This window comes from Pseudopipra pipra, chromosome 6 (assembly GCF_036250125.1).
Source record: "Pseudopipra pipra isolate bDixPip1 chromosome 6, bDixPip1.hap1, whole genome shotgun sequence".
Taxonomy (NCBI): Eukaryota; Metazoa; Chordata; class Aves; order Passeriformes; family Pipridae; genus Pseudopipra; species Pseudopipra pipra.
This window is the reverse complement of record NC_087554.1, coordinates 31,228,990-31,255,554: the sequence shown is the minus strand read 5'-3', so window position 1 is coordinate 31,255,554 and position 26,565 is coordinate 31,228,990. Positions and strand designations below refer to the sequence as shown.

The following is a 26,565-nucleotide window of genomic DNA, read 5'->3' as shown; positions in this document are numbered from 1 at the left end:
ACCAAGGGGCCCTCTATGACGGAGTGAGTCCATCAGTGGACAAGGGAAGGGCTGCAGATGTCATTTTTCTGGACTTCTGGAAAGCCTTTGACATGGTCCCCCACTACATCCTTCTCCCTAAATTGGAGTGACATGAATTTGATGGGTGGACTGTTTGGTGGTTAAGAAATTGGTTGGATGGTCACATCCAGAGGGTAGTGGTCAATGCCTCAGAGTCCCTATGGACTTCAAGGAACAAGTGGTGTCCCTCAGGAGTCCATATTGGGACCAGTGCTATACTCTGCCCTCGTGAGACCCCACCTGGAGTACTGCATCCAGCTCTGGGGTCCTCAGCACAAGAAGGACAGGGACCTGTTGGAATGAGTCCAGAGGAAGGCCACGAAGATGATCCAAGGGCAGGACCACCTCTCTGCCGGGAGAAGAGAAGGTTCTGAGAAGGTAACCTTACAGCACCTTCCAGTACCTAAAGAGAGCTGGAGAGGGAATTTTTTACAAGGGCATGTAGTGATAGGCCAAGGAGTAATGGCTTGAAACTGAAAGAGAGTAGGTTTAGATTGGATATTAGGAAGAAGTTCTTCACTGTGAGGGTGATGAGGCACTGGAACAGGTTGCCCAGAGAAGTTGTGGATGCTCCATCCCCAGAAGTGTTCAAGGTCAGGTTGGATGGGGCCCTGAGAAACCTGATCTAGTGGAAGGTGTCCCTGCTGATGGTGGGTGGGTTGGAACTGGATGATCTTTGGGGTCCCTTCCAACCCAAACCATTCTGAGATTCTGTGATTTTTGTCCCCGCTGTCTAAATACGAAAGGACAATTACATGGTAGCTGAGTAATGTTTCAGTACATTGAACTGGTACAGTTCAATGAAAGGAAGCCAGTTGAATTGACCATCCATTAAAAGTCCTCTACTGCCTCTGGATGAGACTCCAGGATGGCAGGTTTGCCTCCATGCTGCAGAGTATGGCACAGCCCTGGTTGTTTTCCTTTCTGGTTGTGCTTGCTAGGCCCCCAGACACTCTCAGCTGAGAGTGTCCTGTCTTTCATAGCATTCAGCTGCTGGGCTGCCACGAGACCTCAAAAAGCCTCTTCTGGGAACCAGGTGAAGTCTGTTTAGCTCCGTATTCCCTTCTCTGCAAAGAATAAATGCAATATGGTTTTCTAAGGAGATGTAATCTGTTTTGCTGAATCAACTGATATTGCAAGGGAGGTAGAAGGGACGCAATAAGTTACAGATACTCAGACCATCTTGGGCTTGAAACTGTTTGAAGTTGAGTATCATGCTTCTGTCTCTGATCTGACCAAAACAGTAAGATCAAAGTTACTGAAAACATAGTCTGGATCTGCAGTCCTAATTATTCCTGGCATAAGCAGTTTTTGTGGATCCCAGCAGTGGGGAAAGATTGTGCACATCACAATCCCAGCTGGATGGAGACACTGGGCCATAGGTCAGTGCAGATAGTCTGGCTATATGCTGTCATTTTCCCTCTGCGTGCAGCAGCTGCTTGGCTTCAGACAGAAGAGAATGCTGAAGTAAACAAGCACAGGGAGCTCCTGACTGCAAAGCAGAGTAAATTTACTTTAGTAAAACTAAAATTGTGTCTTATATCAAGAGAAGCTATTACTAATGTAGTCTTCTAAGCAGTTATCTGCAGAGAAACAGTCTTGGTTTACCTTCGCATCTGTTATTGTCAGTGGTCTCAGTCATGAGTCATAACTTTTCTCCCAGTGCTCTCAAGGTTGTTTTTCATCCCAGAGTAGCTTTTTGGTCCATATGCCCTCATCTTCCTCTTCCCATTATTCTATATTGCAGCAGCTTCAGCTTCCAAGCTAGTCTCTCAGAGCATCTCTCCTTAGCCAAGTGTGGATCTATACTGCCAAGTTAACCTTGCCACTGAGCAAAACTGATTGTTTTTTCCAGCTGCACTGATTCTACAAGCACTGGTGCAGGAAGATGATGTGGTTCATCTGCTCTGATGTAACTTTCCTAAGTCTGTTGCCATATTTGGCCACAGAGAGAGTTTTTAGGTGCCTTCCCGATCTCTTGACTTCAGATGTCTTGCCCATACCTGAATGTTGCCTCTTCTCAGCGATTGCTCAGCAGTTTAATAATGAGAGGAAAATAACCTCCCTTTTCCAGGCCATTTTCTAGCCCTGTTAAAGGTTCCCAGCCAGGCTGGTTTGAAGGAGTCTGTTAAACTGGGGTTTGTCGCCAGAAGAAATATGGAATGATGTATCCAGATTTTATCTTGTCACTGTAGTAGCTGTGTAAATCTATGGATCTTCATTATTATCTGCTTAGGTGATGTTAATGATTAGGAAACAGTGATGAGTTTACTTCCCTGATATCTAGCCCCTACTAGTCTTCTGCTACTAATACACTTAAAATTTTACTTGTCCGTTCTTCTGTGTTTCCCTCTATTCTACAAATACTCCAAGGTCTTTGTATCCTACTTCTTTTAATTCCATATTCTGTTCTCAAGGCAAGGTTCTTGCAAAGCTTTTCCCAAATAAATTCTTGCCAGCTTTTTCTCTCTTTCTGTGCTTTGGCTCACTGGGTCCTATAGAAGCCCCACAAATATGGTAGTAATCTTAAGACCCAAGCAAGAAAATTGCTCTGCCTTCTACTGCAGTAGCTCTGTGTGTGGTAAATGTCTTCTGTGCAGACTGACAATTAAGTGAAGAGGTGAGTGGTATTTTTACCTCCTTGCTGAGTTTAGGATTAGAGTTAGCAGTTCTTAAGGATTTTCTTTTCTAAGGTGGAAGCTTAATTCCTTTTCAGGTGTTTAGCAAGTAAGTGGTATTAACATGATGCAGTTAAATTCCATGAGTCCTGAAGCAGATGCATGTTAGCTGTTACTCACAAGAGATGGTTTAGATTTAGAATTTTTTAGAAGGCTGAATATGTAGGATCTGAGAAAAGGATTGAATAGGAGTGGGGTCTCAGCCATAAAGTGATAGATCTATAAAGCAGTCCAAAGCTGTGATATTGTGTTATTTCATGATCTGGGCTCGCTGTACTATTACAGGTAAATTCCTGGACTTCAGGCATTTAGAATAGTCTGAAGCAACTCTGCACATACATATTGACTTTTCTGTCTTAAGGAACCCAAAGTCTTACATTTAGGTAGACTAATAAATACAGACAAGTTTTGAAAATGCTTTCCTGTATTGGAGCAATGAATCTGTTGGTTTTATTGTGGAGACTGTTTGGTAGGGCATGGTCATTTGGACACACTGCAGTCACAAAAGGAAATGTGAAAGAAGGTTATAAACACAATATTAAATGGATCCACTTTCAGAGGGGCTCTGTAAAGGCTGGAAGTGAGCATACTCTGTAAAGTTGTGATACATAATTGGCAGGCTGAAGGTAGGAATCTAAATCCAGTAGTAGTGGTTGTAGTGTTTGTAAAATGTCACCTCAGCACAAAAATGAAAAAAGTCAGAAGAAGCAATTATAGGGGGAAAAAATCTATCCCCTTCAAGTAGAGGGGAAGAGAGGGCAAATCAGCCAATCAATAAAGACAACGTATAAAGTTGTCTCTATATCTTTATACATTTGTACATCTGTGGATAGAATTAAAATTATGTGGATGTAGCAGTTTGATTTGCCTTCATTAAAGCAGTTATCTGTGGTGCAGTGCAAACCAGAGCATCAGAGAACAGTCTAGTTCTGTGATTTGGGAGAGAGGTAGTAAGAAGCTCAGAAAGAGTTGGAAAAGAACCAAGGTGACATCAGCTCAGAGGAGATATGGGGCATCCTTATGACCCAGCTGCCTGGCTCATTAGCTGGAGTGCACGAAGCTGCAGCCAGGAGCATGTGTTACAGCTGGAAGAACAGCACTGGGAAACACTCCTGGAATGTTACCTTCATAAGCTGACTGATTAGAAAAAGAGGAAGCTGTAGGATACAGCAGTAAAAGCTTATGGACCAATGCTGAGTTAAGAAATCAATGTCTGAAGAGATAAGAAGCTTCCTTGAATGGCAGGGAGAAATATCCTAGCAAATACCAGTTCTGTGTGGGGCACAAATGTTGAGTTATTGCTTTTTTTAAAAAAAGCTTGTGAGTGTTCAACTTGCCACCTTTCAGAAGACTGAGTTTCAGTCACATTCCCCTGTGGGAAAGCTCTTGTGCTTCCTTCTTGGGACACACAGCACATAATCAGATTAATGAATCTGACTCAAAGGGAACTCATAAGCAGCTGAACATTAGGGGTTTATGGCAGATCTGATGCTTCAGATTTACAAAAGAGAAAAATGACAGGTGTACATAAAACATGAAGATGTTGTCTTTGTGTTTGTAACCTGAATGCTAAGGTTTCTGATACCTTGAGGAAATAACAGTGCTAAAAATGTAAGCCTTCTTTTGCAAAGATGTAAATAACAATGGAAGTACCCAACACAGTGGAGGCGGTATGTTTGCTGTGTAGGACCTAGGCCTGAAAACCCAAGTTTTGTTGACTTGTTATTCAGGCCAGAGAAACTTGACTAGTCTACGAAGACAGATTTACCCAAGTGATGTGCTTACAGGCTGCTGCTTGTTTTTTCTGAATTGAAATAAATCTGAACAATAGAGTACAAAACTCAGCGCTAATTTATTTGCACATACAATATATTTCCACTGCTGATGACATACTGTGCAAGCCAGTGATAGCATGATTAATACCCATGCTATGCTAATTGATGGGCACTAGTGGGAGAAACTTCTATAATGCTGGCTCCCTCCTCTACAGTGGTAATGGAGAGCTCTGCCTGCTCCTACAGCAGGGTCCTGGCTTCAAAGTCTCTGCTTTGTGCTGGAGCCACTTCAGTGGCACTTGGGCCCTTGCTGGACACTTGCTTGTTTGAGAACTGTAGTATCAGCAAATGCTGGGAACTCAGGGCAGCTTTTCCAAATAGGGAAGGGCAGCAGGTAAGGTACAACAGTCTTACAGCAACCGACTTGGAGAAGGACATGATCTTACTTGAAAGAGATGCTGGGGTGATTTGGGGTTAATACTTCTAAATGTAAAGTTTGGACTCAGTCATTTTTCATAGATTTATCTTTCAAGTCTGCTACTTGCGTGACTCTTGGGAGTCTTAACTTTCATCAGGATCAAAGGAAACATCCCTCTTGGTCACTGTAAGTAAAGAGGTGCTGTCTTAATTTGTTCTCAGGTTGGAGTGGTCACTGTGGGTAAGTGTGTTTGGGTAACATGATGCTTTGTGTGAGGCAGGCCATGGGAAGTCTCCACCTTCTGCACTTCAGATGCCATTCATGAGATCACATTAGTTGGAAAACTGTTCTTTAAACAAACAATGCCTTCATTTTTTCTCTTTGTTCTCTGAAAAGCCCCCCCCCCCCAAACTCCCTCCCAAGAAAACCCTACCTTTCTCCTTCCCATTATGAAATGGTGCTTCTGGGCAGCCCACACACAGGCATTACCGGTAAGAACTACGCTTCCCCATCCCTTTGGCTTAGTCTGGTAATTGGATTAATTTAATCTCCTTTTGTCGTCATTCTTTTTTACTGTATTCCAATTCTCTTTGGAACAGATTTGAAAGATAGATGGGGATCAGAGGCTGCCTGCAGGTATGGAGTGAACTGGGCAAGGGAACAAGGAAACAAGGAGTGGCAGGGAAATGATGTGCCTTCTAGGGGAAAGAGACAAAATGAGGGGAAAATGCAGATAAGAAATAGACCGTGCTTTCTTACCCACAGTACCTGGAAGGGATACAATGTGCATCCTGATGGAGGTAGAGTCCAGACAGAGAAGCAGCAAAACCAGATGACTAGTACATTCAGAACTGACCAAAATCCCAGGGCTCAAGATCCATCCTGAAAGCACTGAGAGTCTGTATTTGGAGACGTCTGTGGAATGCTTCTATCTTAATTGCAGGGCTTGATTAATCGATCTGCTGGAACTATTCCACACTTCAGTACAGTTGAAATTCTGTTTTCTGAGCCACAGTTAATTGAGGCTCTCAGTTATCTGAAGGATGAATATCTCCTCAGAGTTATGACTTCAGCACATAAGTACCACTAAGACTTTACTGTATAAATCTTTAAACACTGATGAACTAATGTCTTGCGGCCAAATCTAGCACTTAGTGTTCTGTACACATTTAGCGTTCTGTAAATCTTCACTCCTAGGGGCTTGAGTGAGGTTTTCTGTGAAAATGTTTAAGCCAGGTTTGCAGCATATTCATTGAATGTTGCCCATGGTTGCAAAGGCATGCTTGTTTGGTGTTTACTCACAGGAAAAAGACAAAATAAGAAGAATTAAATTTAAAAAGGTATTGCCCAAAAATGCGTGTCAATTTGCACCAACACATCCTTGTATCTACTGTAATCTTTGCTAAAGCATAAAAACAGATATGCATCTGATTCTCCCAGTCTTAAGGAAGAACACAGTAGCTACAATGATATGCCAATGAAAGTAATTAAAATCATGAAGAACGGTTAGTTTTACATAAGTACTGTTTGGGTAATAAGGGTCTGAGGCAGGAGAATACAAGTAGAGCTTATGAGCAGGGAGTGGCAGGTGCCCTTTACTTCAGCACTGTCTGCTGCTCGCAGTCCTGTCATTTGGAAAGTATCCTACTACATATGTACTCTTTCAAATTTCCAAGTAATTATGACATGTAAATAGGGTTATAGATGTATGTAAGGCATTTCTTAGAAATACGAACATGCATGTTATGGAACTAAATACTTCAAATATGAATTTGTAAAATAATACTGTGCCCTAATTTTTTAACTTCCAGAAATAACTAGGCACTACAAGTAAGGAACTTGCAGCAGTAGTTCAAGTTCATCTGTGGTGGATCAAGTAGCTGACACAACTTATAGCCTCAGGACATCACTAAGAAGGGGAATTGTCTCATGGAGGTTTTTTATTTCTGTTTTTCTTTTATTGGCATTTCAGAGTTAATTCAGAGTTTCTTGATGAGTCTCATTACACCCATCCAGAGGCTGTGAGTCTAAATAATTCTGCTGGATTAGAGGGAATAAAGACAATCTGCGAGAGACTTTTTTAAGCAGTTTGGCTTGGTAGCAGGGAAATGGGCAGAAAGCCGCTGCAAAGGAGAGCTTGAGAAAAAAATGAGCCAGGCATCGCTCAAGAATTTAATCAGGCATGAATACAACATCCACTGATGTCTCCCCTGCAGTGCTTGTGTGAGACAAATCTGCCGTTATTTCTTGGTCTACCATCAGCCCATTTTTGAATCACTTCCCTCTTGCCTGCCTGGGCTGCATCACCTGCAAAACCAAATGTGAGTATGGAGGTGCTTCCCCTTGCACAGAAGGGTCTAACATGTGAAGTGGGGCAGTCTGGAATGTTAGTCCTTTCTCCTTGCTTGGTCTGGTGCATCAGGCTTATCTGTATCTTACCTCAACCTAGGGGATTGTTAATATCTATTTCAGAGTTGAAATTCTAAAATATAAAATGTAATCTTGATGCTGTTATAGTATTATTTTCTTACCTCTGTAAGTCAAACTCCTGCCCTGATCACAGAATCACAGAGTGGGTAAGGTTGGAAGGGACCACAGTGGGTCATCTGGTCCAACCTTGCTGCTCAAGCAGGGTCATCCTAGAGCACATTGCACAGGATGGTGTCCAGACATGTTGAGTATCTCCAGTGAGGAAGACTCCACAGCTTCTCTGGGCAATCTCTTCCTGTGCACAGTCACTCAAACAGTAACGTTCTTCTTCATGTTCAGGTGGAACTTCCTGTGCATCAGTTTGTCTGTTGCTTCTTGTCCTTGCATGGGGTTATTCTTCTTCAGGTGCAGGACCCTGCATTTGCCTTTGTTGAATTTCAGACAGTTCTCTGCCTATCTCTTGAACCTGTCAAGGTCCTTTTGAAGGGCTGCACAGTACTCTGGGGGATCACCCACTCTTAGCAGCTTTTTGTCATCAGTGAACTGCTCAGGAGGCACTCTGCGACTTCATCCTCTGAACCAGATTTCTCGGATAAACTCAGTCATTCATATACTTCCCCCTGTTAGGCTTGTGCTTGTTTTCTGTAGATGGAGGGGACTCTTGGCCCCTTTGTTGCCAGCAGAGCTATCCACACAGACAGGGCAACTGGGGGAAGGACTGCGTGTTCCTCAGAGATGGCCCGTGTGTGGTTTCCATAGAGCTTCCTTTTTCTTCTCTGAGCAAGCTAGAAAAGAAGGTCCTGCTAGAGAAAGAGGGGAAAATTTTGTGCTAGTTCAGGCTTCCTGATAACATCAGATTAGAGGATCTATTTCTACTTTAGCTATTTAAAATATAATTTGCTGCTGATGGAAAGCATTTTCAAAATTTTGAATTTAGAATCTCCCTATTTTCCCCAAAGCAGCAGTGTGAGAAGCCTCAGTGGAAGCATGGCCATCCACGTGCAGTCTTCATGACTTGTTTGCTCTCTGCTGAGACAATTGCGTAGGTGGCAGCTGTGTTTCTGGTTTTCAGGAAGCCGTTGCCCATCCCACTCTAAGTACCTCAGTGATAAATGTCATTTGTTTTCCTCAGGAGACTGAATAACGATCATACATTCAGGGCCTTTTGGTCTGTATTACTGTCACTGCACTAAAAGTCTTGCGTCACCAAGTTCAATTATCTACTTGAGGCTTTTCGCAAATCTGCATTTCTTACTGAATCCAGTCTTGGCCTTCTGTTTGGATGCTTCTCCCAGTAAATGTCATGCAACTGCTTTTCAGCTTGATCCTTTTATCATGAATTGCTGCCCAATAGACTACACTTTTCTCCTTTACATCCCTCATGAGACCTTCTAATGCAGTATTGCCTACCCAGACACCAAACAGTTTGGTGTGGCTGGGAAATAAGATGCTTTGGAAAAGCTGCAGTTTTAATTGTTTTGTAAATACTCAAGTGACTTGTAACCATTAAATTGTATAGTCCCCAGCTTATGCAGTGATGTGCTGTGGCTTGTGGTAGCCCTCCTAAGTGTATCCTCCATTCCCTTCTGTGTCTTACTATGTACTTTTTGTTTTATTTTGGATGAAATATTTTACAGGAGGAACTGTGATTTGTGGATTTGCTTAGTGCCTAGCACAGTGGAACCATTTTACATTTGGACTGCCACAGTTTGGCATCTGCCCTTTCTTGGGATGCTTTTAATCACCAGGATGCCTGTGAGGACTCTTTCAAGCATATTGTAAGAAGTAATTACCATCGGAATTGGGCCAACTGGGCACATGACAGAAGGCAAATATTGAGACAGTGCCAGTGCATTTATGTTTGCCTCTTTGCAGTTGTGGTGAAAGCCATGGAATTCAAAAGAAGTCAACAGTGGTCTTTGCAATTGGTTAATTTTTACTGTAGATGTCCCAGACCTGATCTAGACTCAGTTACTAGACTTCTAGTGTAGTGACTAGATATTTTCCAAATAGTAAAAAAGAAACAGAGAATAAATAGATTTTTATTAAGTATATGGTATAGAACTAGGAGAGAGAAATCTTCTTTGAATGGAGGAAATAATGTAGGGTAGAACCAGATGTGGATTGTTGACTATGTTTCTGTGAGTCTTTGGCTTTTGTAGGGAGGCGTAAGGCAATGGAAATAATTGGTGAGGTGATCCTTGGAATAGGAAGGGAGGGACTGAGATGGAAGGACCTTCTGCGTATCTGATTCAACTTTGTGAAGAGATTTTCAAAATTACAAGGAAAATCTTATAGAGATAGCACTGCATGCTGTGAATGCTCCCAGCTAACAGTTCAAATACATTTCATGTAAGGCTGTAGAGGGAAGTACAAGGACTAAGGACCACAAGCGGAAAAGTTAGAAAGCCTTATAGAAAAGAGAGAAAAACTATACAATCCCTTGGCAGCTTGGTGAAATCTTTACAATAATTTTCTTCTATGGAGAATGACATTATGTATTACATTATTATTACATTTTACTTTGTTTGAATTATTAAACTGTTCTTATCTCAACCCATGAGTTTCACTGTTTTTTTCCTCTGATTCTCTTACCCATCTCATTGCAGAGCAGTGAGTGAGTGGTTGTGTAGCACTTAGTTGCTGGCTGGTGTTAAACCACGGCGCCTTCTTACTGCTTTCCTTTAATTCTGTACCTCTCACTTTTGATTTGTTCTTGAAATTATGTGAGAATGGAGGAAGGATATGAGGATTCAAACTCCTAAGCTTAACAACTGTGCTGGCAAAACTAACCAACTAACATTACACTGACAACTCATTCTCCTCAGTTGGCAGTGCCCTTACGCATCAGCTTCTTGTGGACTATGTGGAGATACACCTCCTCTATATTTCTCATGTGCTACCTCCTCTGCTGTCTTGCAGGGTCTCTTGGAACTGAACTGTTAGGAGACATGAGGGAATCCTCAGCGATTCTTTAGTCTTTCACCTCCAAACTGACACTGTGCTGTTGACCTATATCTGTAGCATCTGATGATGTGTAAAATGGATTGTGCCATTAGAAAATGGGTGTTTGTTCAAGCACCCACATCACATGAACTGCCATGTTGGCTGTGTGTCCATTTAAGAGAGGAGTGAACAGGTCGTGGATACAGCTCTGTCCTTTCCATTTTCAGTATTCCCCTGTGCATGTCTTCTTTATGTTCGTTATTATAGTTCCTTTTTCCCTTATAGAAGTTTCTCTTATTTCATCTCCTATTAGAATTCCAATCATACTGCATCTTAATACTTTGTTCAGAGGGGCACTGTGTTTACAGGGCAGGGTGGGAACAGTCTCTTTCCAGATGGCATGGAGTGACTGCACATAAAGTTAATGTAGTCCTTTCCTAGCACATTGTGCCACAGAACTGACAAGTGCAGAACCAAGTTAAATAGTGCCTGATAAAGAGTCAAGAGAAACTCAACTTGAAAGCATAAGTTTCTAAGAATGAAAGAGGACAAATTCACCCTGTAATGTAAATCTGTAAGGCTTCAGTAAAATAATGCTTATAGTCACGTTGTGTCAGTGACTGTACCATGGCAGACTTGTAAATCTCTACAAAAAGTAAAACTAATTGTGCTGAAACAGTTCAGTCATAAGCAAACTGTGCCATTTCAAAACCTCTTCACCAAATTTCTTCCTGTATACACAATTAGAGTTTGTTCTCATTTCCTGTTTATCATGACTACCTCTATCTAGGCTCAGCTGTTCTTTTTTTTTCTCCTCCTTTGTGTTTTGCATCCTGAAGCCAAATCTGAATGGATTTCAATGGCTGTCCTGTGCTTTTTGACTTGGTATCAGGCAGTCTGACACCATAAGAAAATTATTTTTCAAACGCTAGCCATACAGTGCATGAGTTCTTCAACAGACAGAATAAAAGTTCAGCTGAATAACGAGTGCAAGATGTGGTGTCTGAAGGTGTCTGAAATTTGCCCCTCCAGTTCCCTTGCTGTAGCTCCCATCAAAGCTGTGTTTTTCACTACAGCAAACATTTTGGGTATAGAGACTGTAGGTGACAGCTGGAAAGGCCCAGGTTTTCAATGTTGCGTTCATCTAATCTATTCCGTATTAGAATCAGAAAAGTAAGGGACAGTGCTGTTTCTTGAAAAGAGCAAACAGGTGGTGTGTGCTCCTTTTGAGATGACTGTGTTTTTCTGCTGACTTGCAACCAGTAAATTCTTTGGCAGCCTCACTCCTGACAAAGACCCTGTACCTGTCAACTCTGTCCTTATCACGAATGCGATACCAGTGGCATCCTGTTTCTCAGGCAGAGCAGTTTACGTTGTTCAGGCCCATTCTAAGTCATGGAGTCTTTTAAAGTGCCACTTTTCCCCAGGACTTAAATGTGTTGTGGTAAAAATTAGACAATTTAAAATTCACTTATTTCTCATATTTATCCTTTGTGGGTGTTATGAGTTTCTGTGTTGCCATCTGGGGATAAGGACTTGTGACACCCTTGTTGACTCCTCTCTCTCTCTCTCTCTCTCTCTTCATTTCAGAGTGCTGCTGAGGTGAGTGCAGAAGAATGGCTGCGGCAGAACCTCTGACTGCTTTCTCCCGGTGGTACCTCTATGCCATCCATGGCTATTTCTGTGAGGTGATGTTCACAGCTGCCTGGGAGTTTGTGGTCAACTTCAACTGGAAGTTCCCAGGCGTTACCAGTGTGTGGGCACTATTCATCTATGGCACCTCCATCCTTATTGTGGAGAAGATGTATCTATATCTCAAAGACAAGTGTAACATTTTAGTGCGCTGCTTCATTTACACACTTTGGACATACCTCTGGGAGTTCACCACTGGCCTCATCCTACGCCAGTTCAATGCTTGCCCATGGGACTATTCCCAGTTTGATTTTGACTTCATGGGCCTGATCACTCTGGAATATGCCATCCCATGGTTTTGTGCTTCTTTCATCATGGAACAGCTGGTGATCAGAAACACCCTGCGCTTACGATTTGATGAGACTGCTGAGCCGGGGGCTCCCACCGTCCCCGTTGCCTTGGCCAATGGCCACGTGAAGACAGATTGAGCAGTGACTTAGAATCACACTTAGCAGTCTGGGAGAGCCCAGACCGCTAGCATGGACTGTCAGCTCTGGCTCCGAGGTACTGCTCCTTGCTGTATGATAAGATTCATAAACCCCATTTTTCTAATGGGGGTGTGCATGGGATATACCAGAAAAAATGGAACCAGTAGATTTTCTATGGATTTTACTCTTTGGGCTCCAAGGACCAATATCAGTTACCTGTTAGTTAGGTCATTTCTGATTTTAACTTATTACAGATGAAAGCAGTCCTTTTGCTTACACTTTAACGTGGAGAAAGAAGAAAAAGAGATGCTACGGTGGAAGTGCGTCCAAAAAGAAAAACACCTAATTATTTGATGGTCATGGACACGCCAGCTGAGTTAGTGATTGGCTTACTCCATTAGGCAATATTCAGGTGCTTGCTTGCAACCAATACCTCCTGTGGGACCTGAGATGCTGCAGGAACAAGGAAAATCCATCTGCTGTTGTGAAGAACCTAAGACTGGCAGTCTGCTGGGGAGGTAGATGGTGTTACCCTCGCCAGGTCCCATTGGCCTCTCCCCAGGTTCTTTTTTGCACCATGAAATAATCTGGTGCTGGACATCTTGCTGAATTTATACAGATCTTGTACTTTTTGAAATCTCAGTCCTGATACTTACTAGAAATTTTTTCTTTTTTTCTGTTTTTTCTTTTTTTTTAATGAAGGTCTTTTTTGCCAAGTGAATTTTACCATAATCTGTGCAATCTGAATCTTGGCAAAAGGCGCAAGAAATAGTGCAAGTCTTCCCATCTCCTCTGTACTCCCAAAGTAGACCTTGCCTAACAGTCTGCTTCAGATTCCAGCTCCCATCTCATCCATGCAAACCTTGTAGAGACTATACAGGCCACAAGAGTTTTCTGCCTTCCTTTCCAGGGATTTCTCTGTTTCTGGTAATGTTGGTGACTTATTCTGGCTGCAGCCCCTTGTATTTGGAGGTCAAAACCTTCCTGTGGCTAATGTATCTGGGATTTGGTCCTCTAGCACTGACTCTCATGTCCCTTCAGCACTGGCAGGCCTTGGCTCAGTTCTGCCCAGTTTTCTCCTCAGTGTATCAAGTGGATTTGCTTTTTCTTCCCAAATTCTGCTTTAAATAACCACAACCATATTGTCATGACAATAATTGGAGGCAGCAAGAGATATACCATGCTGCCTGATACATTTATTAAAAAAAAAAAGAAAGCAAAAAACCCTTCTCTGAAGAGCACTTAATTCTTCATGGTCTGCTTGAATGAGACTTTGAGTTAGGGTACAAGAGCAGCAGTAGAGAGGTGGAGCAGAAGGGAGTGCTGTGGCTTCACTGTGGAACTACCTGCACTGGGGACAGTTTGAAATTTAATCTATTGGGAACACCTATGGAGTACAAGGACAATTGTGGTACAGGGAAGGTTTTTGATAGTGGCAGCCAGAAGTTCACAGTTTACTCAGGCAAGTCTTGGCTTTTGAAGTTGGCAACAAACACAGAGCTTCCAGCTGTCAGATGTCTCACTCCTGAGCTGGGTTATGGGGAAGGTTTCTGTAGTTGCCCTGTAGGGCCAGATTAATTTTTTGTGTTCTTCCACCATAGTCAGGAGAGCTGTACCAGGGATCAATTTGGCTTGAAATGCAAATGTGTTGTGGGATTCCACTCTTGTTTTGGGAGTAGTTGGGCTATTTCTGTGTAGGTCCCTTGTCTCTAGTAGGGGGGGCTCAGCTGTGAACCTGCTTCTTGCCCTGCGGCAGCCATTCCTGAGAGGAAAAGCAATGTTGGCCCTGTGAGTTGAATTGTTTCTTGGTTCTGCTCTTATGAAGGCAGTGTTAATCCTTTTTTGTATCACACAGAGAGCAATTATTTTATTCCTCCCCTCCCCTTTCTCATGTGGCATCCATTGCTGGCAATGGACACAGGAAAGCAGTGGTGCAAGGAGTTAATCAAATCTGCCCTGGGTATGCAATGTCTCCTGAAGCACTGAGAATACTTAGGTGGATATTTAGAGTCTCCTTTTTATAGTTCATTAAATTAAAAGAGAACAAACACTGAACAGATAGTTCTTCTGATGCTGTGATGCCAGTATTATGAAATAAGAAGAATAGTATGTAGTTTGTCAGCCTTGTTGGTCTCAGGCATATAGACCCAGGCAAAATAGTCACCTGACACTGTACATGGAGTTAAAAAAAGAGATTTGTGCATGGGATAATGTAGAGGAGCTGTACTGGAGCAGAACAAGAATTGCAAGGTGCAGATGAGAGTGGGATCTCACCATTTTGGCCCTGGTTCTGTCAAGGTTATCAAACACAGTGTCTAAAGCTGGGTTGTCCTCTCATAGCATAGCTTAAGTGTGGTGTTGTGCTGCCTCCTACATCACCCCCACATCATGTAAAACCCTCAGCCTCATAGAAACATCCTTAGGATCCCTGCTTTCTCCTTAGCTGTTAAAAACTTTAGAAAGGTTAAAAGGAGTTAGCAGTGTGGTTTGGAGGAGTGGCTGTCCACAGAACTAACCTGGTACACAGTAACAGCTATGTGTCTGTTATTGTCTGTACTTCAGAAGGTCCCAACTAAATGCCACTGGTTTTGCTCAGTGGGGTAATATTTAGATGCTCAAAATATGGAGGGGTTTCCCAGCAGCATCTAGTATCTAGAGCATTATCCTTATTGCCTGTGTCATTGTAACAACTGTTTTGTCTGCTTTCCACTGATGTCTGATGTGTACCACCCAGCTATTGCATCTTTATAGAGTGGTAATTTATACCCAGAAGTGCACTTTACTTGCAGCTTGCACACCAGAAACAGAAAAGGACCCGTCAAATTCTTAAATCAATTAATTATGTATAACACCACATACCTAATGCAGCAGGATTAGCCAGACTTCTCCGTTCTGAGCAACATGGCTGCAGTCAGAGCTTCGTCTTTTCTGCAAAATCTCCCTTTTTAATACATGTGATGCTTCTTACAACATCTTGCAGAAGTGCCCAGAGCACATTACCAGGATTTTGGCGGCAGCTCAGTGAGAGCTTCAGAGCTGGACTGAAGTTGAAGAGACATTTACATTAAGAAGAAAAAAAAACGCACAAGGCCTAACATTTGTTGTATGTGTATCTTCCTCAGTAGATTAAAGTTGCCTGTTTTGAGTTCACCAGCAATAAAAAAACCTTGTGATTTATCTACCTTGTCCTAACTGCAGCAAGGAGACAGTGACCCATCTCTGCCTTTCTTTTCCAGGGGGTGGTGGGATATGGACTCCAATTACCCCAGGGTTCCAGTTTCACATCTGTTCTCTTGCTTATCTCTTGTACGGTCCACCCTAAAGGATCTCAAAGTACATGATAAATAAATACAGAGTCTGGTGTCCTGCACAGAAGAGGCAGTTCAAGCATTACTGTGATGTCTATTCATACTCCAAATATCTTGCCAGAGGGAAATGTTTGATTTACAGCAGGACCAGATGGCATTTTGGTCTTTGGTGTTATAATTGAGGGAAATGTGTACATATGTACCAGGTACTATTGCGTCTTTGGTCTGAGTGCATTTTGTAATTAAAGGAGAATAATCCAATCAAGGGTTTGCTTGACTAGTCCTGTGACTATAAAAGGTAAAAAAGACTGCAGGGCTTTAGCTGTTTTGAAAATTAGGAGGCAGGTGACTGAAGTCTTGTGTTCAGTAGCATTGCTCTGCTGCTGACTGGTTTTCTAAAACCTGCACAGAAAGAAAGGGGATTTCTTTGCTTACAGAAACTTCTGCCCTTTCTGTAAATAAAACACGAGCCACCACTAAGATGTGAACTGAAACCAAATTTTTTTTTATTTTAGTTTATCCTAGGCCCTGAATACATGCAATATGCCCTGTATTCAAGGGGGAGGCTTGCAGACCTGAGTTCTTTACCTCCAGTCCTTCTGCCTGCAAACTGCAGCTGAACCACCTGAAGGGGGCACTACTCTCTTCCCCTTCCTTCCAGCACATCAGCAGCTACCAAATCCCTCTGTGGTCCATCCCCTGTTGTAGAAGGAAATTTATCTTCTGGTCCAGCTCCTTGCTAAACCAGAAGCTCTTAGTAATATGCATCACCTCACCCAGCTGCTTTGGCACCTAATGACCAGGTCGGATCACACAGCAGGTGAGAATGGATGAGTGTTGTCCTTCTTTGGCAAATGGCCTTCACTTGAATCTGTCTTTCCTTATGCTCCTTGCAGTGTCCTGAGCCAGCCACTTGGGAAGGGACTTTCTCTTCATTTCACCTTCTGCCCTAGGAAACAGAGCAAGCTCTGCTGCTACTGGAGGGCCTTGGCACCACTCAAGGTTTTAAGCTAACACAGGTCTATTTCCACTTGGGCAGGGGAACACTGATTTTAAGAGCTGCAAGGCGCTGGTCTTCTGGCTCATCATTAGCAAGTCTCCTACAGGTCTGACAGTGAATCTGTACCATGTGGAATGGCTTACTTCTAGGATGGCAAAGATTTGCTCCATCAAGGGTTTAGCTACTTAGTTCGCTGCTTTGTGAACAGAGTGAAGTTACAGAAGCAGATGGTGCCCCCAGTACCTGCTCTGCTTTTGGCCCTGGGCAGCTAGCACAGATGCCAAAGGAAATAGTGCTGTTTTGATAGAAGTCCTAGGGAGGGGCTAGGGATGCACTGGTTATTTTGTGTCCAAGGGCACCACTTCTTCAAATACACAGTTGTGCTTTCCCACTGAGATCTTCACTACCTGCAGCAACTCAAGTGTTGTCTGCTTGCCCCAAAGTGTATGATTGCTTGAACTTAGTCTGAAGTAGAAGGAATGCTTTAAATCTCTAGTCCTCTTTCTCTTTGGGCACTTCCCAACTTACAGTTTTGTGGCAAAATACATCACGTAGGGATATGCAAAGCTAATGCTCATTAAGCCAGTATAGGTACTAAAAGCCATACAGCGCTGTGCTCCATCCTGCCTAGTAATCATGCTGAAAAGCAGAATACCTTGGTCCTCAGGGTGTGCTGCCATTTGCCTATACCACTTCAGCACCTGAATTATTACAAATGCCTACTCAGGAATGCATTTTGCCTTATAGAATGTACTCTTAATTCCATGCTTAAGAGGGAGAAAGACTGAGATCCTATATAAGTTTCATCACTGCTTGTGATCTTACTTGTTTAAAGTTTCAGCTACTTAATTGAGACCCTGGAGACCAGCTGTGGAAAGTGAATTGTTAGAGCTCTGGAGCATGTCACTAGCATCACACAGCTGCACACTGCATTGCACGGGGTGTGCTGTACAGCTCCAGTGCAGAGCCAGGATGGGCTTCCACCATACAAGGACTGTGATGAGTAGAGGGGGTGATAAAAATGCTGCTGATAATGGTGGCAGAGCAAGGACTCGTGGTGATGTCTGCATTCCCAAATCTTCAAGATCTGGACAGGCTGGAAGAAGCTCTTCCCTATTCTATTTGGCACTTCTCACAGGTCTAAAGCAAACTGGCATGTTTTTTATTTTAAGAGATGCAGACTATTTCCTTGACTCCTTACTCCGGAGTCTGGGTGGCTCACTCCTCCTTTTGTAGCCACTGGATTTTCTGATATGAATGTCCTTCATTAGTGTCTCAGAAAATACCAATTTTTAAATGGTAATCCCAAATGCTTGACGTCAGTTTGTATTTATGCTTTAGTCAATTCAGGAGCTAAAGACCCTTAAGTATCTGGTGATGCTGTTTGTTTATACTGTTGTGTGGCATGCTGTCCTGCTTTAATGCTATAGTGCAGAAGAAAGAGGAGGAAGTACAAGCAATTTGCTCTTTAATAAAAATACGTAAACATGCAGTTGAGACAATATTTATTAAATATCTGAGCTGAGATATGCATATGCTTGTAATCTCTGGCCTTTCAAATATGGGACACTTTTCAGTGCAGAATTTCACTTTCCATTGTGGTTAATCCCCTTTGCAACATCTATATTGCTGTTTCAGTGTGGTTCTGTATCTAGTATTTTGGGAATGAGAATAACAGTATTTGCCTCTTTTTCACTTTTCACTGAAGGATCTTTTAAGTGCTTTTCACAAACTAGTGAAATAATTCTTACTTCTGAAGAATTAGTGAAGTATGTCAGAATTAACCCCAAACAGCACTGACCAGGAGCTGATGAAAATATTCTGACACAGCACTGATGGAGCTGATGAAAATGTCCTGACAGTTCCCAGATGGTCATTTCAGTCCTGGGAAAGGGAGTTTTAACGCTTTACCTGTCAACCAAGTTTCCAGATTTTAGGAGTGAGTTAATAAAGTTCCAAGAAAGTTGGGAAATTGGGAAAATGCTACCTGGTTTCCACCATCTAAAGCAGTCCCAGAAATGATCACATTGTTCTTTCTGCCCAAGTTAAAGCCAGTACATGAAGGGACTGTCAGAGCCGATAGGCAGCCTTGTATAAAATAGGACTGATTTCCCTCTGTCTGTTACATAATCCCATCTCCATCAGTAGAGTACTTTTGGGTAAATATTGCTAGGGACAACAAGCTATGTTAAAGGCTAAACTGAGGTGACCATCTGCTCAACCAGCTTGTGTTGTTGCAGTTACTGCAGAGCTTACCTATTATGCTGTTTCTGTTGTCAGACCTCTCATCTGATACTGCAGCCCTTCCTATTGCTCCTCTTTCTCTATCATCTCCCTTGGGGCATTCTGTCCTTCTCCATGCTTTACCTCCACTAGAAACCCATGCTGCAATGACAGGTATCCTGAGCCTCCTATCTGAACCCCACCTTGGGCAATTCTAATACAAATGCTGTGTTAAATGATTGCTGATGAGCTGTATCTTCCATTGAAGCCTACAACAGCTGCAGTCGTTGGTGCTTTGGAAGGCAGAAAACATTTTACACACTTGCCTCCAGGCACAAGTATAGCAGCAAGTTTGCCATTACTGTTCAGTGCATTTGCTGTACCTTCCAGACCATGTCTAAGGCAAACATGTCATACTATCCTGCTTCATCTTTAAAAGAAAGGGAGTTACCACCTGGGGACCTTCTGGTGTCTTTGCTAAGGTTTGGCTTCCACTCTGTATGCACTTTGTTACTGCTAATGAGAGCAGCCTGTCAAAGCCACCCCATCCACTCCTCTTCCTCAGCTAAAGTACGGACCGAAAGTACTCCCTCCCACCCAGGCTACAATGCTGATCCTAGACGTCCTGTTCTTCTGCTGCTCCATCTGTTGGCCACTGATACCTATCTGCTGTCTCTAATCTTAGCCATGTTGCAAATTCTCCAGGCTAGGCCTTGCTTTTTGGTTGTCACATTGATGCGAGCATGTCCCCAACAGGATCTGTAATTGCTATGATATCATAGTAAGCATTAAAAAAAGTTTCTTGAAATTTTCAAGGATAAGAGTAAACATCCCAGCTCTGTTCCACTAATAAAACAGCTTGGCCAAAATGTCCGAGAGGCACCTCTGTTGACCATTTCCATCCAGCCTTGTCTGCCAGCATCATGCAGAAAGGCAAATTGATGCCAATCACTTGAGCATGCCAGGAACGCCAGTGGAGTGGAGCATAGTGGCACACTAGGAGTCTCCTCCCTGAGACTACTCTTCAGATGACACACAGGTGTACACACTAGCCAGATGCTGGCATGCTCTAACAAAAAAGATTTTTAATGTTATTGGATGATCAGCTGGATCTTCAGCAGAGGCTGATTGGAGTTAGCCTGGTAATGATAATGATATTTTGGTTGACAAGTGTGATGACAAAGCACAGCAGCCCTTTGATCTCGCAGTAAATGTAGCACGGTGCTCCACAGTGTGCTTATCTTGGGGCTTTGTGCAGCATGACTGCTGAAAGTAGCACAAACACCTCCAAACGCCAGCATAGGCTGCAGTTGTCCTGGCCACTGATCTCTGGGCAAGAGTGAGGCATGCACTCAGCATGAAGCTTGTGGTGAAAGTGGTGTTGCCACTACACTGTCCCAGCAAAGCTGCCTGTGACCTTACAGCTGCTGGCAAAGCCAGCAGTAAGCCTGGCCTTGGCTGCTGTCATGTATGGTTTATTAAACCCTATTTCTCTGCTTTAATTTCCATTGCCCTTCCTGTCCTTCCTCTGTGCCTCAGCAGCTGCCTTCTGGCAAGGCCTTATTGTCTGTTAGGGCCTTGGTGTTCATCTCAATTTCCTGGTTTACATCTGGTGACTTAATCTTTGCCACTTGATACTTTTTTCTTGACTGGGGCTTCACAGCACAGTTATCTCCAGCTCTTTATTGTCACTTTCTCACAGCCACTCTGTTGTCTCTCCTCCTCCTTGGGAATCCCTGTTCAGCTCAGCTGTGTCCTCCATCTGGGCACACACATCTGGGCACACACACACAGCTTTTACTGCCATCTCCTCTCCATGTCTCAGACCTCTGCCTCCCTCCCAGCTTGCCACTATCTCTCTAGACCGCCACTTTTCTCAGTTCCTCTGGCATCTCTTCCTGAATGAGTTACCAACAACTCAAACTGCCCATAGCCACGGTGGATTTCTGGTCCTATATGGCTTCTCATGTTTCCTGCTTTTGTCTTTTCTCCCTGGCAGACATGTAACAAGTGGGAGAGGCAGAGACATCTTTGGCCTTGTCTTCTGCTCTTCCATATTCGCCTGGCCTTTATGTCTTACTACCTTGTCCCTGTCCCCTTGAGGTCTCCCTGCTGGACTGGTGCTGGTGTTCCGTATACCTGTTTCACATTACTCCTCCTGTACACAAGATGTTTTCTTCAGCTGACCTGCTAGAATGTGCCCTTTTCCCATGCTAGTCTGTCTTGCCAGCCCTACAAAACCCAGCAAATTAAATCATCTGCGTATCTATTTCACATATTTATGAGCAAGATACTAATCCTTGCATAGTGAAAGGGTCATATGTACAAAAGGAGAAATGAGGACACCAGCAGTAAAGGGAGAAGTGGGGGAAGGGAAGACCAGGACTGAGAGCAAGGTCAGGACATATTTCAAGGAGATGAGTTTTCAGTGTTGAAAAAAATACAGAAAACTGAAACAAGAGCAGATCAGAGTATCATTGGCAAGCCACACTGATGTTATTTCCTTGCTAGTTCTGTATTTAAGCACTCACTTTTTCCTGCTCCCTGCACCTGTGTCTTCAGAGCAGAGACCAAGTCCTCCAACTAGCTCAGAAAAATGTATAAAGAAAAAACAGGAAACACCCTTTTCTCTGTCTTCTGTGAAAAGAGACACCTCTCCTTCCCTTTCACTCCCAGTGGGAAAGCTGATCTGTCAGACTGATCCGTTTGCCAAGGCAGCCCTCCCAGGCCTCCTTGCTGAATGCCACCGTGTGAGTAGGAAAGCTCTTTCTGGCTTCCCCAGCGCAGCTCATGTGCCATACGGGTCCCAGTGGGCAAAGGATTCGCACGTGATGCCATTACAGTGACCTCCTGAAATGGCTCCATTTCCCATCTGTTGTGTGCAATTACCTTCCTGTGACACAAAAGCACGTGAAATGTCTGTCAGATACCAAAGAAACCTCTCAGGCTGCAGCTGTGATAAAATATCCCTCCTTAAAGCAATAGAGAGAGATTCTTTTGTTCGCAAGAGCTTCTTTCAGATTAGGCTGGGGTATTTTATTGTCCTGTAAAGGATTCTGCAATGAGTGAACTGGAGATTTGGCAGTTGCATCCCTGTCGTATTTTAACACAACACAGACAGCAGATGCTCCAAGAAGATTATATTTCTTCATGTGCATTGGATCTCCAGGGAGATTACACATTCAGGGTCAAGGGCTTTAGGGGGCTGACTCTACAGCCCTGCAGGAGGATTTTTCTGTTACCAGCAAAAACTATCTGTAAAGCACAGGGCATTCTGCCAAGCCTTCTATATGGAGTCAGCAGGAAATGCTGCTCCCAAGAGAGATTTTACCTACAGCTATGTCAGGGATAGCTTTTATTATAATAATAGCAGTTGATCAAATATCCCCATTGCCACAACACCTTGCAGGCCGAGTATCGGGGCTAAGCCTAAACAGAGGAGCAGCAGTCACTCATTAAACTGTTAAAAGGTTTCCTGTGTGTGGAAAATCTGCCTCTGTAAAGACAGGCAGAAATGGACCCTTCGTCACAGTGTGGTGTTTTTGAAATGCATATATCTTGGCCAAAAGAAAATCATGAGCTGGCCAGCTCAGAAGACCATGCAAGGGAGACAATTATGTCCAAAGATGCAACAAAAGCCTCCATGGGGTTCTCACTGTACACACTGACAAGACAGAGATATTTTAACGAGGCTTTACAAAGAACCTGCCTCTTCCTACTCCCAATCTCGTGTGACCATTAATTTATCTGCTTTGTATATTGAAGGATTAAGTCTGAGCAAGCCCTGCTAAAATAGGAATTTCCACAGGATTTAGCAATCCAAACCTTGACACCAACCCCTCTAAAATCCAGTCCTGAGAATATCTGTAACTATCAGTACAATTCAAGTGCAGATACAGGCACTCCAGGGTGCCAGCTCACAGCCAGAGCGCTCAGGAGCCTCTGGCACCAGCCTGGCCCTGCACACGAAGGGGTACTCACCCACGTTCCAGCAAATGCTGAAGGTGGACTGTCCCAACAGGGAGTGCTTGTGCAGCCCAGCTGTCTGCAAGACAAAAGCATACACCAGCACAGACATGGGCCTTCCCACAACTGGTTTCTGAAAAAAAGGAAAAGATAGTGTCCTCAGTCCAGAGTAATTTCTCCATTGTTCTGTGTCTCATGCAGTCACTCATAGCTTGCAGGCTCAGTGTAAAATGCAACTAAATCACAAATGGAATGTTTTGTGCTCACTGAATGGTGAAATCAGTAACAGCACTGGATGAAAACCAAAGGGAACGTAGACCTCATTACTAATTCTTGCCTCAGACAAAGCCGCTTCAAATTTCCATGAGTGTTTTCCTAAGGAAAAAACGTTAACCAAGGACGCCAGGATTTACCTCAAGTGCTGAAACCTGCACAAGGAGCTGCTTTTCACAGGTGCCCTCTAGAGCCCACAGAGCCATATGGGGCATCGGTATGGCTTTGTAGTGCTGCTGGCCTACAAACATGAATTGCCCCACTATGTTCCCCCAACCCTCATGCACAGAGTTTAATGGTGCCAGAAACGGTAAATGTCAGGAGGTGTTTCTGCTGTGGAATGTAGAAACTATGGTTAGATAAAGAAATGATCACAAGAGAGGCTGCATATATATAAAGGAGCCCTTAAATAAATGTCACAACTATCCCTCATTTTTCTCTTTACCCTGCATACAGCTGTCATGTGCTATAGTCCCCTTGCAGGGGAATAAATCGAGGAATGAAAAAGGATGGTTCAGGATGCCTGTCAGAATGTGTTTTCCTGGCACCTAGCCCACCCCTTTGCTAGGGATCAGCAGCACTGCAGTAGTCAGCCTCAGCAGACAGAGGGGTCAGGACATCCCTGTGACATCTCCTAGAGGAACAGGAGGTCTGTGCTAATTCTCTGAGCTCCCTCTGTCAGCAAACCAAATAGAAAAGCCACATTTGGCCATGACATCTGATCTAGACTTAATCTTTTTCAGGCTCAGGAGTAAATGAGTTTCTGAGGGGTATGCCTGGAGCACTGTTATTGAGAAGCAATGTAATAATAAATTTCATTTTACCAAGTCGTCAGTCCTCCTGCCTTGGTGTACATGAACAAAGTCTTGCTCCTCTTGGATTTCCTCCACAATTTTGTGGCTGAAGTGGTGGCAGCAATTTCCTTTTTGCTCCACATTTTAAATAGGCAGAAGGAAGAAGAGGCACTTGTAAGCAGGGGACGTTAGCAGTGGGGAGGAGAGACTGAGAGAATTCATGCCCGTCCCAAATTACTTTTTTCCGTTTCTTTTAAAATATGTAGTTTTGAAGTTATGTGTTGACTTCAGTTGTTGACAGTCTGCATGAAAAGAGCTGATGTGTTACTCTAGGCATGTTTGGCAGATAGGAAGACAAGCTATCCAGTTAAGATGAGCAGCTAACCCACAACAAAGCTTAATCTCCAGCCAAAAGCTTAATCCAACAGAAATGAAACATCTGCCCATCTTGGGTACTCTGAGATGGAGACAGAGGTCTTGGTTTATGGGTGGCTCCAGAACTGTTCTTCGTCTTCTAACTTTTCCCAGAAGACAAAGCAGAGCATGTGCACTTGCTCTGTGGTTTAGGTAAGAGACTGTGGTGTGGGGTGGCAGATGCCAGGCTCTCAGAATTGGAGCTACAAAACCTCAGAGTGAACCATACATAGATCTAGTACAAATCTTGCCCTTCTGCTATTTCTGGCTTTTCTCTCCCAGAGTCTTTTTTCATATACAGCAGATTGAAAACATTATCACAGGAATAAGAGTGTGTATACTGCTTTTTTGACTCATTTCTGACCTCTCCTGCTTTTTACTATTCCAGTCCTGGTTTATAATAGAAAATTGAAAGCCCAAAGATTTTCTTCACATTTGACATTCATTCACACTCCCAGCTTCTTTTTCCCCTGTCAGATTAAAGGCAGAGAGAAAGAAACAATCAAAACTATGCGTTTATAGTCTGTATTTTTAATACCCAAACCTCTGTTCTTATTCTTGCTTTGTGAAGCTTTATTAATTTCACTGACCTTATTGTGGATCCTCACCAATGCAACAAGGAACTCAACTGCTATATTGAAGGAGTATTTGTTTTAAACATGACATTGAGTATTAAGACAAACAGGTCTCATGCTCATCTGCCCATTTCCCAGCCCTGATGACTTGTCTGCATTCCTGATCTTATCATTCAAGCCCAGATATTTGACAAGTGACCAGAGATTAGTGACTCAAGTTTTACCAGGCTGGGACATCTCTATCCTGATTTTCTTCAGATGCCCCCAGTTAGAAATATGTCAGCTGTGCAACCCCTGGGCTGAAAGTATTTCAGGCTGGAAGCCCTAAAATCAAGCCAGCTCATATCGGAGGCTTTTAAAAATCATTTTGACTTTGTATATGAGTTGGTGAGTCCCTGCTTTGAGGTCATGGAAACATGCAGTTCCCAGTAGAAGCCAAATGAAAGCCAGTTGAATCAAACCTTTGGTGCCATACAGCTACTGAGTCACACAGCCCAGGATGCAGCTGTCCCTCCTGATGCCATGACAGCCCACCTATGATAAAAGTGATGAGTGCAGGATGGCTCTATCTTCTGTCAATCTCAGTGGCACCTTTACTTATGGTGCATTTTATTTTGCAAGGCTAGGAGTGTTCTCATTTCGTGTTCTTTCCCTCTTGGGTGTGAAAACTCCTGAGGTTTGGGAAAATATTCCTGCAATGACTGAATTGGATTGGACTCTGATGCTTCATGTAGATTTATAAGCCTATATCCTAAAGACCACTGAAACAAAAGTTTGGTTGTCAGACAATTAACAGGACCCTGGTTCAGCAAAACAGCTAATCATGCATTCAGCTTCTTGCTGTACAAATGTCCTATTTTACTTCAATTAAGTATAGGATTAATTTCCTGCATAGCTAATTTAATATAATTTGCTGTAGTGATTTATTTAAAAAATAGATATGTCTCTGTAAAATCAATTTGTCATGGGTAGTCAACTAAGGGTAAGGATAATGTGGTCATAGCTATGGCATCATGCCCAAACAGTGAATAACAAACATGCTTGCCTTAATACTGTCTCTAGAAACTGAGTTTGTAGTAGTGCAGTCTTGGGGTGATATTTGAATATATTATTGCTCTGTAGATAAGAAGCACCATGCTTCAGGGTAAAAAATAATCACCACAGAATTAACTTGATCTCTTCTTTCCTCTGGGGTTAAATTCTTCTATAATTATCCCTAAGAGATCTCTTCCATCTGTTCACCAACACTGCTAAGACACAGGACATTGGGTCTGTGGTTTGATCTTGTTTGAGACTACTGAGTTCCTTATAGGTGGTGTGTAAAACCGAGTGACATTCAATTGCAGGGCATGAAGATGTCCCATTCTTTTGGGGGCAAGCAGAAAACTCTAAGGCACAAACACTGTTGGAGTGGAGACCTTTCCCTGCTTTCTCTGCCCATGTTTGGTGGTCTCTTCTGTCTTCCAGGCCACTCAGCCACCTCTGGAAAGTTTAGCAACATCTTCCGGGGAGGATGGTGAGGGTGTCTGGAGCAGTTTCTTTTGCAGTCCCAGCCACAGGGATCTCATTCATTGCTTTAAAAATT

At 43.2% G+C, this 26,565-nt stretch overlaps 2 protein-coding genes across 3 annotated transcripts in view; both read left to right on the top strand.

Annotated features, from left to right (window-relative positions):
* Positions 1-15,604, top strand: part of TMEM229B (transmembrane protein 229B) — a 33,071-nt gene extending 17,467 nt beyond the window's left edge. For both annotated transcript variants that reach the window (XM_064658378.1, XM_064658377.1), the window contains exon 2: positions 11,898-15,604. In XM_064658378.1, coding sequence (XP_064514448.1) covers positions 11,924-12,427 — 504 coding nt within the window. In that variant the 5' untranslated portion in view covers positions 11,898-11,923 and the 3' untranslated portion in view covers positions 12,428-15,604. The remainder of the gene's footprint in view (positions 1-11,897) is intronic.
* Positions 1-26,565, top strand: part of RAD51B (RAD51 paralog B) — a 470,288-nt gene that overhangs the window by 7,042 nt on the left and 436,681 nt on the right. The window lies entirely within an intron of this gene.